This window comes from Rhinatrema bivittatum, unplaced genomic scaffold, assembly GCF_901001135.1.
Source record: "Rhinatrema bivittatum unplaced genomic scaffold, aRhiBiv1.1, whole genome shotgun sequence".
In the NCBI taxonomy this organism is placed as follows: domain Eukaryota; kingdom Metazoa; phylum Chordata; class Amphibia; order Gymnophiona; family Rhinatrematidae; genus Rhinatrema; species Rhinatrema bivittatum.
Window position 1 is genome coordinate 1 of NW_021820807.1, and position 13,973 is coordinate 13,973.

The 13,973-nt window shown below is 40.5% G+C and overlaps 1 protein-coding gene across 3 annotated transcripts in view; it reads right to left on the reverse strand.

Moving 5' to 3' along the window:
- Positions 1–12,550: 12,550 nt before the first annotated feature.
- The window catches only part of LOC115082156 (DEP domain-containing protein 1A-like), a 61,472-nt gene continuing 60,049 nt past the window's right edge, over positions 12,551–13,973 (reverse strand). For all 3 annotated transcript variants that reach the window (XM_029586413.1, XM_029586414.1, XM_029586412.1), the window contains one exon: positions 12,551–13,534. In XM_029586413.1, the coding sequence (XP_029442273.1) occupies positions 13,394–13,534 (141 nt within the window). In that variant the 3' untranslated portion in view covers positions 12,551–13,393. The remainder of the gene's footprint in view (positions 13,535–13,973) is intronic.

Here is a 13,973-nt window from a genome sequence, read left to right on the forward strand (position 1 = left end):
GACTGGGAGAAAGGATCCTTCATGGAAACTGCTGTAGTGGACAGAACATTGGTGAAAAAGTTGTACGAGCTACCATTTTATTGGTGAACTGATCTAAGACAGATTGCTAAAGGTCCCTCAGAACATGTTCATATGGGCAGGTAGTCATGGAATATAGGAATTATTCAACAACAATACTAGCAAAATACAGATAGAGATATTTTTTTAATTAATTCAGTTGGCAGATGAAACCATTAGGAATCTATTCTTTTTCTACTGATATATATATATCCTGAAAAGATATGAAAGGTTTTCGAAAGCAGCTCCCCCTTAGCCACTCCTACCATTCTGATTCTCCATCAGCTTTGCTGCTGTTTCAGAGCCCCATGCAGGCATCTCAATGGGAAATATTAAGCAGGAATACAGGAAGATCATTTCTGGTTTTGTTTTACTATGTTACATTTTTATACGACAGCTAAGAATTTTAGACAACTTTGGAGAGAGCTGGACAATATTAGCAACTAAGATTATTAAACTATTTTAGATAAATATTTAGGAAAATCAGATGATCTAAGTTACAATATTACTGCTAATGAAAACAAAAAATTACCTTCTTAACTGTCTCAAGTGTTTCTGGGTTAATTTTTGTGATGTAATTGGTTTCTGTGCAAGCATAAAAATCCTCCCCCACAGGGTAAACATTAACCAATGCATTATCTGTAACTTCTATACCTTTGAAATAGGAAAAAAACCTGTGAAAAACATACAAAATGTTAAATTATTACCAGGTAAACCTCCCTGTCATTGATTCGCTATGTCATGCTAATATGAAAATTAGTAAGATTCTGTGACCTGGAAAATATATTCTTGCAGGGATCAGGATAAGCAAAAGTTCCAAATTCTGTAATCACAACCCTTTTTTCAGTCATAGCTCTTACGTACGCGTCAGTCCGAATGAACCTAAAAATGACATGTTCCAGTGAATTCATTGAATTGTAAAAAGTTATTAAAATTCAAATGAGCCTTCAGATCTCCATTTATGTGAACTTGGCCTACTTTGCCATTTACAGACACAGTTTGTATGCAAGTTTGAGAAATCTGGACACGATAGCAGGAAGGAGCAAATGGGCCTTCCTGTATTCTATCGCCTATGAAATAACACCACAATGAACATTATCTTTCAGTGTCTTGTTTTAAACTTACCTTCTGTGGTATGTGACCTGTCCCTCTTTAAAGTCAAACTTGTGTAGAAGTGCTTGGCCATCAAACAGGTGGTAAAACGTCTCGGTGCCCACTTCAAACAAGCCAGGTCCGCATCTCAGCAAACTGCCAGCCAACCAGCTGGGAAGCCTGCCTAACAGGAGGAGGACAGATTTGGGAAGACAGTAAAAATATCATGCAGGAGAACACAAAATGTAGTCCTTAGAATATGATTATATTTCATATGAAGGAAGAAATCCAATATGGTGTGGCTAATCTGTCAGCACCAGGGACCATCCAGATTCATGTGATGGCATTGGGGCTGCTGTGAAAGTGGCAGAAAAATGGCACACAGCAATAATCCAAAAAGTATCAGAAAACAAAAGTACCTGAGGATAGTAAAGTGTAATCCCATACAAAATGAAGAAGCTAGAGCTAGAGTGAAGGCTAAGCATTCAAAGTCCACCGGGAAAAGATTAGTTTTCTGATTTGCTTATGCAGTTAGGGGCAAATTTTAAAAGCTCTATGCGTGTAAATCCAGGAGGGGTTACTCACGCCAGGCCTATTTTCAAAAGGCATGGCGGCGCACGTAAAGCCCCGGGATGCGTGTAAGTCCCGAAAAAAAATGGGCGGTCCGGGGGCAGGGGGGAGGAGAACGGGGAAAGCCAGCTGGTCTCCCGGAGGGCTCGGCCTGCACAAGGTGCACTAGTGTGTACCTCCTTGCGCGTGCTGACCCCTGATTTTATAACATGCGCACGGCTGCGAGCACATGTTATAAAATCGCACGCACAAATGTAGGCCGCGCACGTACATTTTAAAATCTGCCCCTTACTGAATACAGCTTGGACTATTTTATTAATACTTATTGCATTGATTTTCTAGCACTCAAATAAAAACCTCAGAAAAATCAGAACATTTTTTTTTTCCTTTAAAGAGGACTTTTTAAAATGATACTTTTTAAAACGATTAAATTTTCAAGGCATAGAAAGTGAAAAAGCAAGGGCCAAACTGTCTCCATTTACATAACATCCAGAAACAGATCAGCTTTGAACATTAACAAGGTCTAGAATTAATAAGTCTTCCTAAATATATCAATAGCAGTGCAATTAATCAACAATGACTTATTGAGATCCTGTGGTGTTCTTGCAGTGTTTATGATACACATCCCATATCCAATTATACTTAAAATGCTAATATTTCAAAGCATAACATAACTGTTCAAGATTTGAAAACCCAAGTTTGCCAGTTAGCTAATTAATGCACGGGTTGCACTTCCAAAATGTAGCTATTGTGAGATGAGCTGCTAGCAGCAACCAATCAACTGAATGACAGGAATCATCAACCTTCCCACCTACTCAGCAGTCGAGTTAGAGGTGCACTTATTTGTTTACTGGTGACGGTAAATTAATTGTGATGGTTTCTATAAATTGCTTCAAGTAGATTAGGTGGAAAGGTCTGTAAATTTAAATAAATGTAATCATAATTCTTTGGCTTATTATGAATCAAGGCCAGTCATACACTCAATACCAGGGCTAAGTCACAGTTTCAAATCATTCACACTCTTCCAGCCTCATCTAGTGGATTCTTCAAATGAAGGGGTTGCCCCAGTTGCTAATCAGAGCATCACCATTTGTGAGCCCTCTCTCCTTATCCAGATTTTGTCATCTTTCCTCATTTGTTCTCTACTATCTTATCCCAGGTTCATCATTCCGCTATAATTATAGAATTATAGCGAATGATGGACCGCGGGAAAAAAAGGGGTGGGGTGATAGCGTGCAGCTGGCCGCATCGTGGCGGTGTGGTTTTGCCTGCCGCGATGCTGCAACGCCGCACGCTATCGCCCACCATAGTGCCATGGGAAAAGGTATAGTTATTTCTTGTGGTGCTGCTGGCGATAATGTGAAAAACATCGCCTGCAGCGTTGCCGGGCCATAAGCCCCCCACCCCACGCAATAACGGCACATCGCAATTTGATAAAGAGCATACAAGATCTCACGCTTAGTTTGTACTCCTCCCTCCCAATGAATGTACACAAAGCTTTGCAATAACTTCAAAACCATTGCCTTCCAGGCCCCTTGCTTAGCCTGCCAGACATGTGGTTTCCTGGGTTCCCACTAGGACCTTTAGGGGTTAAAACACAAGTGGCTAGTCGTGCTTCTGATCCCTCTTCACATTTTGTAACTGAAGATCTTCCTTGCTTATCTCAGGCATTACTGTTTCACCTTCCTAACACACACATCCACCACTTTTTCTGTGAGAAAATATTTCCTGACATTGCTCCTGAGTCTATCCCCTCATTCTAGAGCTTTTTTTCCATTGAAAGATATTTCCTGTGCTTTATTAATACCCGTTAGGTATCTGAATGGCTCTGTATATCTCCTCTCAGACATACGTATTAAGATATCTAAGTCTTAATTCATATGGTTTTTGGTGCGGTTGAGGTCTCACCAGTAATCTTTGCAACAGCATAATTATTTCATTTTTTTTTCTACTTTTTATGCCTCCTAGCATTCTTCTGGCTCTGGATAATGACTAGCTAGCACTGCGCCTGGATCCATGCCACCTTAAGGTCACGAAAAAAGTTTAAGGCATGGCTTTTCAGCCAGGCCTTCCACTAAGATCCACATCTTTTGCCCAACTTTCTGAACTCCCCAGGAGGGACTGTATTATACACAAGGACACAACTGACCTTGAAACTATTCACAAATTAATTTTCTATGCTGGATCCCAATGCTATGTTATTGCAAATTCTGATTTGATTGTAAGCTGTTCTATACCTTTGTTCATTTAAATTTAATGTAAACTACCTTGAGACCAAATTTTGAGAAAGGCAGAATATCAATGTTCATAAATAGTTGCACTCTTTCACTACCATGAAATCATTGAATACAATCACCCCCAAAGTCTCTTTCCTACTTGGTGGCCATCAGTATCACTTCTTATGTACTGCTCGTTGGATTTCTGCACCACTAATTTATAACTGCATTTTTTTAGAATCTAAGCAGAGCTGCCAAGCAGCCAACTACTCTTTAAGCTGTTTTAGATGTTTTGTTTTCCTGTCTGCTCCTTTAATATGTTCATTGCATTGCAGATCTTAGCACCATCAATAAGATTGCCTTTTCCTCATAACTTCTCTGCAATATTGCTCATAAATACATTTTAACAAAAAACTGGCCTCAAGACTGAAGCCTGATGCACTCCACTCATCACTTTTTTTCTTCGTAGTGAACTCTATTTACTACCATGCTGTTTATCTCTCTACCAGTTTCTAACCTAGTCCACCACCATAAGTTCCATCCCTAAACTGCTCAATTCTTTGAGCCTTCTATCTGGAACTGTAGGATAGCCGGGTGAAATCTTTACAGGCTGGAGCAGGAACCACGCTGACTCCAGCCTTTCATGCAGCTTTAACTTTTATTAATGCAATCAGCAAAACATAACAGCAGAACTGCCTACCTTTGCAGTGTAACTCACAACAGAAGTATCCCAGAGAGGGTCAGGAGTAGGGCCAGTCCCTTATAGGGACAAAATAAAAAAAGTTTGCTAAAATTCAAGTATGCTACATCCAGTGCCCTGCCCCCGATCACCCAACATGATCATCGGTATAATAAAAAACTAAAAATAAATAATCGCTCACTCTGTGATAAAACCATGCTGGCCTTGGATCTGGCCAATTACTGGAATCAAGTTGCTTCACTATGCCATCCTTCAGAAGAGTCCATTAGGTTTTCCATCTCTAGAAATTAACCAGTTTAATTTTCAGCCTTCTCCAAATTACCGCTTTTATAAAGAGAGGCTACAGTTGCCCTGCTCCAGTCCCAAAGATCTGGTGAACAGGTCCCTTCAGTGGATGTGCCAGAACCTCTATGGCCTCACGCCTTGTCCGATTTCAAGTTTTAGAGCCACATGAACACACATTTCTGGAAACAGCATGCTATCTACCCTTGCCAACAGTCATCAGTAGTTCACCAATCCCTTCTTCAGTGCTTATGGAACAAAGTATTTATCATGTCTGCTTCCTCCTTGTCCCCCTCCACCCAGTTCTCCTTTTCTTAAAAATCTTACAGTCCCACCTCTGGCCTTCCTCCTCTCACGTACATTCTTGAAAACAGTCGTATCCATCCTGTTTTACCTCTTTAGCTATCTTTTCTTCCACTCTTGCTTTTGCTGTCCCCACTGCTTTCTCTTCCTCTTTCAGCTTTACCAGAGATTCTTCTTTTTTCCTCCGACATCTCTTGTATGTTTTGAATGTTAATTTTTATGGCCTTGCTTTTTCAGCCATCTCCTTTCAAAACCATATCAGTTTCTTTTTCCTTAAACATTTCTTGCTCCTTCTATGGCTTCTTAAATTCAGCCAAAATGTACATCTCCCCATCAGGGAAACAAATCCCTGTCTCTCGTGTGACAGGCAGAGATTCTCCTTGCTCTACTAATGAAGAAGTGCAGACGCCCAGTGGGGCTAGTTCTTTAAAACACTGGCATGTAAAAATCAATGAATAAGATTAAAGCGCGTCTTTTTAACATCCAGTAACCTTTTTTTTGAAACTTGCAGTTGGTTGGCTGACAGACATTTCATGTTCTAAATTAGGATTTTTCCTACCACTGTTGGAAGAAAAATGTGCTGAATAATTATCTTTGTATGAAAGTAGTATGAAAGATAAAGTGTGCGGGCTTTAAGAATAATTACTGCAATCATTTAATCATCCTACAGAGCTCTGAACACATAGCAAATATCATGGAAGAAAAAAAAAATCTATTTAAACATTATTCTTTTTGATCCAGTATGGCAACAAATCTGGTGTTCGTAAGTCCAATGTGGCTACATAAATGTATTTACACATTTAGTGGGATCCTTTAACAGATAATTACTGACTATTCAACCAATAAAAAGACTGAAATACAGAAAACGACTGCAGATAAGGACTACGAGGCTCATCCGGTTTGCCTATTCCTGATGCAGTGCTATAAAGCCTGTCCAGTCTCATGCTTTACTCTCACTTCCTCACCTTCAGTATCCTGTGCTTATCCCATGTCCTTTAGAATTCTGTTAGCTCTTTTGTTATCTGTCTCCACTAAGAAACCATTCCATGATGTGAAGAAATATTTCGTGTTATTCCTTTGAGCCCATGAGCTATTGTGCTAGAACTTCCTATCTACTGGAGAAATCTTACTTCTCGTATATTGTTTACATCTTTGAGATCTAAATGTAGCCTGAAGGAGAGAAGCAAGAGGGGAGAATATGATGGAGATGTTTGAATATCTCAGAGTCTCATTTCATGGGACTTAGGGTGCAGCACTATACCATTTTGGTAACCCTTCTCTGGACTGAGTCTGTCTGCATTTTTGGAGATATAGCTTCTCTGAAAATGGTCATGAATGGCAAATAAAGGGCCAGATGTACTAAGCAATTTTGCTATAGACATCTGATCCTTAACAATATGAAGCCTGATATAAAAAAAACCCAAAACTTAGTTGGACTTATCTGAATATCCAGCTACAATCAGCAGGCACCACTTAACCAGATAAGTGACTTTTTCAGGCTAAGGCCAAGATTTTAGCTGGATAACTCAGGGACAGGGAATGGGAGGATTGGTGAGGCCTCGAGTTAGCTGGATACTTCTCTGGCCATCTCTGGTTCGGATACAGGGCTGTCCTAAAGTTATCCAGCTAATTTTAAGATAGCTGAGTATATTCAGCAGCGCTGCCATGCCACTGAATATCCTGGCTAACTTACTGAGCCAACAGTGATTTAATATGGACTCTATGATGTATAGGGAAGTCTAATAATTACTTGTTGCTGGAAAATCATATTTTGTGACATGCTAACATACCCTAAAAAATAAAAATTCTCAGTAAACACAGTTCAGCCCTGGTTAGTCTAGCAAAATTAATGTTTTCTAAAATAATTTAATCCTATTTTAAAATCATGCGGCAATCTAATTTTCTTTAATTGTAGATCAATGATTAGAGCAAAAGATTACTTCTAATTTGGTTCACTTAATTTGTATAGTATAACTTTTGATCTTGTTTCTATAGATATGAAATGATATATACTGCATATTTATTCAGTGAAGTAAATAATATACGACAAGTATGAAAAGTGAACAAACCCGTCACATGAGTAGTTATAGGTGAAGAAAGTTCCTCTACTGTGTCGTACAACTTCTTGTAACCTCCGGCTGGATGCTCTACACTGAAAAAAATTGAAAAGGGAAAGAGTCAAATATTGTTTGAAAGGTGGCAGGCATGGGGGAAGGCAGCACAAGAAATGTATGCATCTGCAGAAAAAATGCTTTGCAAAGTAAATATTGAAACATTCTGTTTGTAGGGCCCCTCATTTGTTTTCAAGATCATTTAAATGTTCATTCTTATTTTTATTTCAATTTTAACTGAGCTATTCATTTTCTGAAAATTCTTCATAATTATTTGCTAACACCCTATGAGGCCAAGTCCATCTGGGGCCTTGCTATGCTGATCCTCAACTGAACCTCACACAGACATCACATTGATAGCTAAAGAGATGACTTGGTGAAGGACAATTTTAAAAGAGCAGGAGGTTGGTCATTTAAGCAAAATACCTTTTCTCCTTTTTTTTTTTTTTTTTTAAAAATATGAAAAAAGTAGAAAGGAAACCCCTTCCCATTTTCATTTTGATCCACCCCATACTTTTCAGCAGAGCTGAGAATCAGGTGAATCAACATTTCAAAGAAGCGAGATGCTAGTGCTTCCTTTAAGGCAAGGAAGATTATCAGCAGCAGCATTAGGCAGCAACACCCTTAAGATTACAATAAAATTCCTTTCAGTTTAGAAGCAATGATTTGGAATGAAGGTGAATTTTATGCACAACCTGGAAATGTCAGTGTTTTAGAATGTTAAGTAAATCTTCTTTTGATAGTAATGAAAGAAAATGTTTAATTGCATTTTCAGCCTCCATAACGACATACCTTTACTTTATGAGATACTTACTGGTTTGACATTTCCTCCCTTGTGAAGAATTTGAGCTTTGCAAACTGATTTTCAATGTGTGGGAACTGGATCTCTGTTCAGTATTTATAAGGACTTTAAGTCCTTTGAAAAGCCTTAATGGAGTGTATCAGCCAATCAGGCAGGAAAAGAGGAACAGAAGTTGCTTTCAGCAGCGGAATTCTCCTGCTACTTTAACCACATTTTATTGCCAGGGTCTTTCAAACAACAAAGGCCTTTGAGCATTCTTTAGCATGCTAAATCCTTTCCAAGGAAAAGTGGATTAGAAAAAATGGAAACAGATTTTAGTTATGTAATGTATAATGTGCTTGAAAATGTGAACAGTTCATAGGTGGGATAAAAGAGAAAAGGAGACAGTTCATTTATTCAGTGATACAACAATTAGAACTGTGGTAGCGACTGGACAGCATCGCATGGGAGAATTGTTTTCGCATATATTCCAAGTCATGAAAACATTTCACTGTTTAAAAAAAAATCTCTCTATATATATACAAAACCTTTCTATGATGTACTTGATAATCATACCAATTAAAATGCTTGGTAATATAAAATGTTTGTACAATTTTCAAATTGTAAATAGCAAAATTTGATGTGTTGGATTATAATTGCAAGTATAATAGGTTATTCTTAGTTACATAATGTTTATGACTAAATATAATTTGGGCCATATACAATAATGCAGTCAATTAAAGATTACATTGAGAAATGGATAATTTCCATAGCAGCGGAGTGGCAAAAAAAAGCATGCAACACCCAAGGCATGTGGATTATTCTATAATGCCAGCACCATGACTACATTTTTGGGATTTGAAGATAGATATGGTCTATGATAGATTTCTGTAGATTAAAAATAGTTAAAAAGTACATAATTTGTAAAAAAGTCTTTGTGATGGACAGGCCCCTGCTGCAACAGATTCTTGTGTGGTGGAAGATGACGGGGAGGTCTCTACCAGGAGTCTTCACAGATCTGCATACAATAGTCTTCTGGGCCAAGCCAGTGCCACCAGGAGCACCATACCCCTTGTGGCCTTTGATACTGCAAACTATTCTGCCCAACATGGGCCTTGGGGGAAAGGCATACAGTAGCTTGTCTTCTGGCCAAACCTGCTCGAGGGCATCAATACCCAAGGACCTCAGATCTCTCCTTCGACTGAAGAATCGAGGAACCTTCGTATTGTGAGAAATCCCCAGCGATCCACTATCAACTGAAATGCCTCGTCTGACAATACCCATTCTCCTGGATTCAGACTCTCCCTGCTGAGAAAGTCTGCTCTTACATTGTCTTTTCCTGCAATGTGAGAGGCCAAGATCACTTGGAGATGCCCTTCTGCCCAATCCATAAGTTGCTCTATTTCCTGCGACACATGCTGGCTCTTGTTTCCTCCCTGCCAATTGATGTAAGCCACTGTCATGGTGTTGTCTGATATTACTCCGACCACTCGACCCTGCAGTCTATCACTGAACTGCAAGCACGCCAACTGGATCGCCTGGGCTTCCAGGCGATTGATGCCTCTGAGCCACTTCTGTATTCCAGCATCCTTGTTCCATTAGTTCCTGACAGTGAGTTCCCCAACCCTGGAGACTCGCATAGCCAGTCCAGCGATATCAGGGAAACTCCCTCTCTCAGACTAGTATGAGGTCCTGTGGTTTCAAAACAAATTTTAGGTTGGAAGTGAAAAGACCATGTACAGTATTTTTCTTGGATTGACTGGGACTGCCCACACTAAAAAACTAACATTTCAAATTCTGCAAGGAATTAAAATAAAAGAAAACTAAAAAGGTGGCAGCTGTTGGAAGTCAGTAAACAAAAAAAACATTTCTAGAAAATGGGAAGTTCAACATGATCAGCAACATGATCAGAACTTAATATGCTTAAATCATTAGCAATGCTGAAAGAGTTATACAGAAACAGAACATGACAGCAGATAAACTTATCTTTTAAAATAATGTCATACAAGCCATCAGGAGCGGTTCTATAATGAAGCAGGGTGAGAATTTAGTGATTGAAATATGCCATCTTTGAGTATGTGCATTTCATATTTTGCTATTTAGAGTTCCACTGATCAGAGTTTGGTTTCTCAGGCTATTTCGGTTTTGTCTGCATGGTTCCATTTCTAATTTGTAGTCCCTTATTTCTATCAGGTCTATCCAGTACCGAGCGGTAGGAAGAGCTGCGTTAGTGCCCGGCGCACACGCGGTTGCCGCACACACAGTGCAGCTCACCTACCGCTCGATCCTGAACTAAAATTTCATGCAAGTGTAAAACGCGTCTAAGAAGGGTCCGTGAAGCGTTAGGCCCGCGCAACCCATTTTACTGGATAGAGCGCCTATACAGTATCCTGGTGCGTGGGCCTAACGCTTCACGCCACACTGGTATCTGTCATTTCAAATGTCATTTGAAATGACAGATACCAGGAAGTCGGGCTGCCAGTCCCCCCTCCCCTCCTCCCAAAGCAGGTCGCGAAAAGCAGCCTTGCTCCGGGAGGAGGGAGAAGGGACTGGCAGTACGAAGCGACTTACTTTTTGCAGCCCCCTCCGGACATCGGACGACCTCTCCTGCCTCCAGCTGCTCGCGAAGATGGACGCCTGCAAAAAGTAAGTTGCTTCGCCGCTTCACACTGCAGTGTCTCTTCTTCCCTCCTCCCGGAGCAAGGCTGCTTTTCCCGCCCTGCTTCGGGAGGAGGGAAGAAGAGACACTGACAGTGTGAAGCGGCGAAGCAACTTACTTTTTGCAGCCCCCTCCGGACATCGGACCTCTCCTGCCTCCCGCTGCGCGACTTACTTTTTTTTGCAGCCCTCCGGCCATCAGCAGGAACAGATCGTGGCCCCCTGCCTCCCGGCGAAGATGGACGCCTGCACGGGGGAAGTGGCCCCTGTGCGTGCAATTGGCCGCTCAAGACGCGACGTCACATACCGTGACGCCAAACGTCGCGTCTTGAGCGGCCAATTGCACGCACAGGGGCCACTTCCCCCGTGCAGGCGTCCATCTTCGCCGGGAGGCAGGGGGCCACGATCCGTTCCTGCTGATGGCCGGAGGGCTGCAAAAAAAAGTAAGTCGCGCAGCGGGAGGCAGGAGAGGTCCGATGTCCGGAGGGGGCTGCAAAAAGTAAGTTGCTTCGCCGCTTCACACTGTCAGTGTCTCTTCTTCCCTCCTCCCGAAGCAGGGCGGGAAAAGCAGCCTTGCTCCGGGAGGAGGGAAGAAGGGGCTGGCAGTACGAAGCGACTTACTTTTTGCAGCCCCCCTCCGGACATCGGAGGGGGCTGCAACATTTTTTTCGCTTTTTTTTTTTTGCTTCGGGAGGAGGGGAGAGGACTGGGGCTGCCCCGGAGACCGGCACCCATGATCGAGGCCGGGGCAGGTGAGCGGGGGCTGGGGGAAAGCTTGCCACCTACCCTTACCCCTGCCTCTAAACGCGCGACAAAACGGCAGGGAAAAATAGCGATAGTCGGGGCGCGGGTTACGGGATGCTAGGGAATAGCCAATTCGCTCGTTTGCATGCAATATACATGCCGCGTGCGGAAGGGGTTGCCAGGGGATTTTAGGACGCGGTAGGAGTAGGTTAAAGGGGATTCGGGATCGCAGGAAGGGCTAACGCGGCTGGAAAGTGAGTAGAATGCGGGTTAGGAGCGGGGTAAACGCGGCCGCACTTTACTGGATAGACCTGTATATTAGGTAAGGGTCGGTCTGTGTTCTGCCTGTGTGTGACTGAGGTGCAGTATTTCTGCTAGCTTGTAGTTTTTCTGTTGGGATTTGTAGCAGTCCGGCTTGTTCTGTTACCCCAGTTAGTGGTATAGTAAGGTTCTAGGGGTTGGTGTAGTATTTCCATTGCTGCTGAGTCCTGAGAGCCCATGCTGTGACTGTATGGGATGGCAAGATTCTAGGCATCTTTTTTTGCTGGAGTTTGTGTTACTTCATAAAATGTTTATCAGTGGAGGGAGTCTTTTTGCTGAGGTACACCAGGATTTGAATTTTTTTTTTACGTTGGGTTGAAATGTGCTAAATAGCAAGTTTAACTGTGTGTGCATAGTTTATTTAATCTCATGGCAACAGCAAATTTTCTGGTGCACCACCAACTTCAGCAGTCACCCTATGCTCCTGAGGGGTTGTCCTCGACTCCCTCGCATCAAGCGGCAGATTTCCTTGAGCCAGCCCTGCAAGCCATATACCGTTCAGTATTTAAAAAATAAGGGTGCTTTAAGACATTACTTCTAGGTGCAATGCCAGATACTCCAACCAATCACTTCTTCAGACTATGTATGCACTTAAATCTTTGTGGGCCAATTCCCCTTTCAAGAGTGTGCTATTCAAAATTAAAACAGTGAAATTTAACTTTCATTTTTCAATAAGGCATAGCAACAGTTGACAATCGTGCATTTAAAATTAACTCTTTGACTTCATGAAAATAGAAATTGTGATTTTCAGATTTTAATGTGCTCAAATGTAAAACATACATTAAATACCATAGAAGTATACAAAGGACAATTGTTTTTCTAATATATATATATAAGCTTCATTTTAACATGAGGATATTGTGGTTTTGGAACACAAAAAGCTTCTCCTGCACCAGAAGATAGTCAACTCAAATTTGAAAAAAAAAAAAAATCAATAGGTTACAGAAAATAAGGCTTTAAATACTATTAAAGCACAAAATAGAAGTCACAAATATAAATCTTAAAATATAAATAACGTATTTACATGCGTGCAAAATATAGCAAACATATCAATTTGTCAGTTTAGAATATAACTTTTTACAAATTAGGTACTCTGAACTGTTTTATATCAACTAAGCCGAGGCAAAACAATTCCTATACCATTGTAACTGGCCACCCAAAACTAAACAGTTTTGCAATTCAAAGTAGAAAAGTGAGTTCAAATATGCAGCAGCTTGCACGTTAAATAGCTTGTAACTTTCTCAAAGCATCAATATTGGTGTGCAAAGCTATAGCTTTTCTTTGGCTATTATATTCAGTACTGCTTATTCTTACAATTCATTTAAAATTTACTAGAAAAACAGAAGTAAGGTATTAATATATAAATTTAATACTGCAGTGAACAAACACTTGATTGGATGAAGAGTGATATCCAACTAGAACTAAATAAAAACATTTTGGCAGTAATTTATCCAGGGCAAAACATTCTAAAATGCTGCAATTCAGTATGTAGCAGACGTAAATAAATTCTTTTTATGAATGACAGATATCAAGAAAACAAGATTCAAAAATCAAAGAGTCAATATCTTAGGCTACGAAACTTTGGTTTTCGCAATATCAACATTGGTTGTTTAATTGTGGGTTTGTCACCAAATAATTTTGCTTCACTTTCAGTTGTTGGGAATCGACTCTGGTAGATGTCTGGATACTCTTTCTGAAACTAAAAAATTGAAATTAGAAGCAGCAAAGGTTTTTACATCTTAAATAAAAATAGAATTAATAGAAAAAAAACTTTTAGTTTACTAATTCTGTTTTTTTAAAATCCCCCTTTATTAATATATAATCAATTCTTAAGGAGAAGTTAGTGGACGGTTTTGAAAGTTCCTCATTGATTCATAATAGTGGATATGGCTAAGTAAATTGCAATGTTATGTTACTGATACTTATCTGAACCCTATGTAGACCACTGATAGATGTAAAACAAAATCAGAATCAACCAATTCATAGGAACCTGATTTTATTACTGCCATTGCAAATCAGGGCCAGGAAGAGAGGAGATGGTTGTATTGACAGACTAGGGAGGACTGAAGTGGCAGATTGGAGCCCAGGAGGGAGGTGGTGGTAGATCAGGGCTGGGAAGGAATTTGCATTTATTGGTA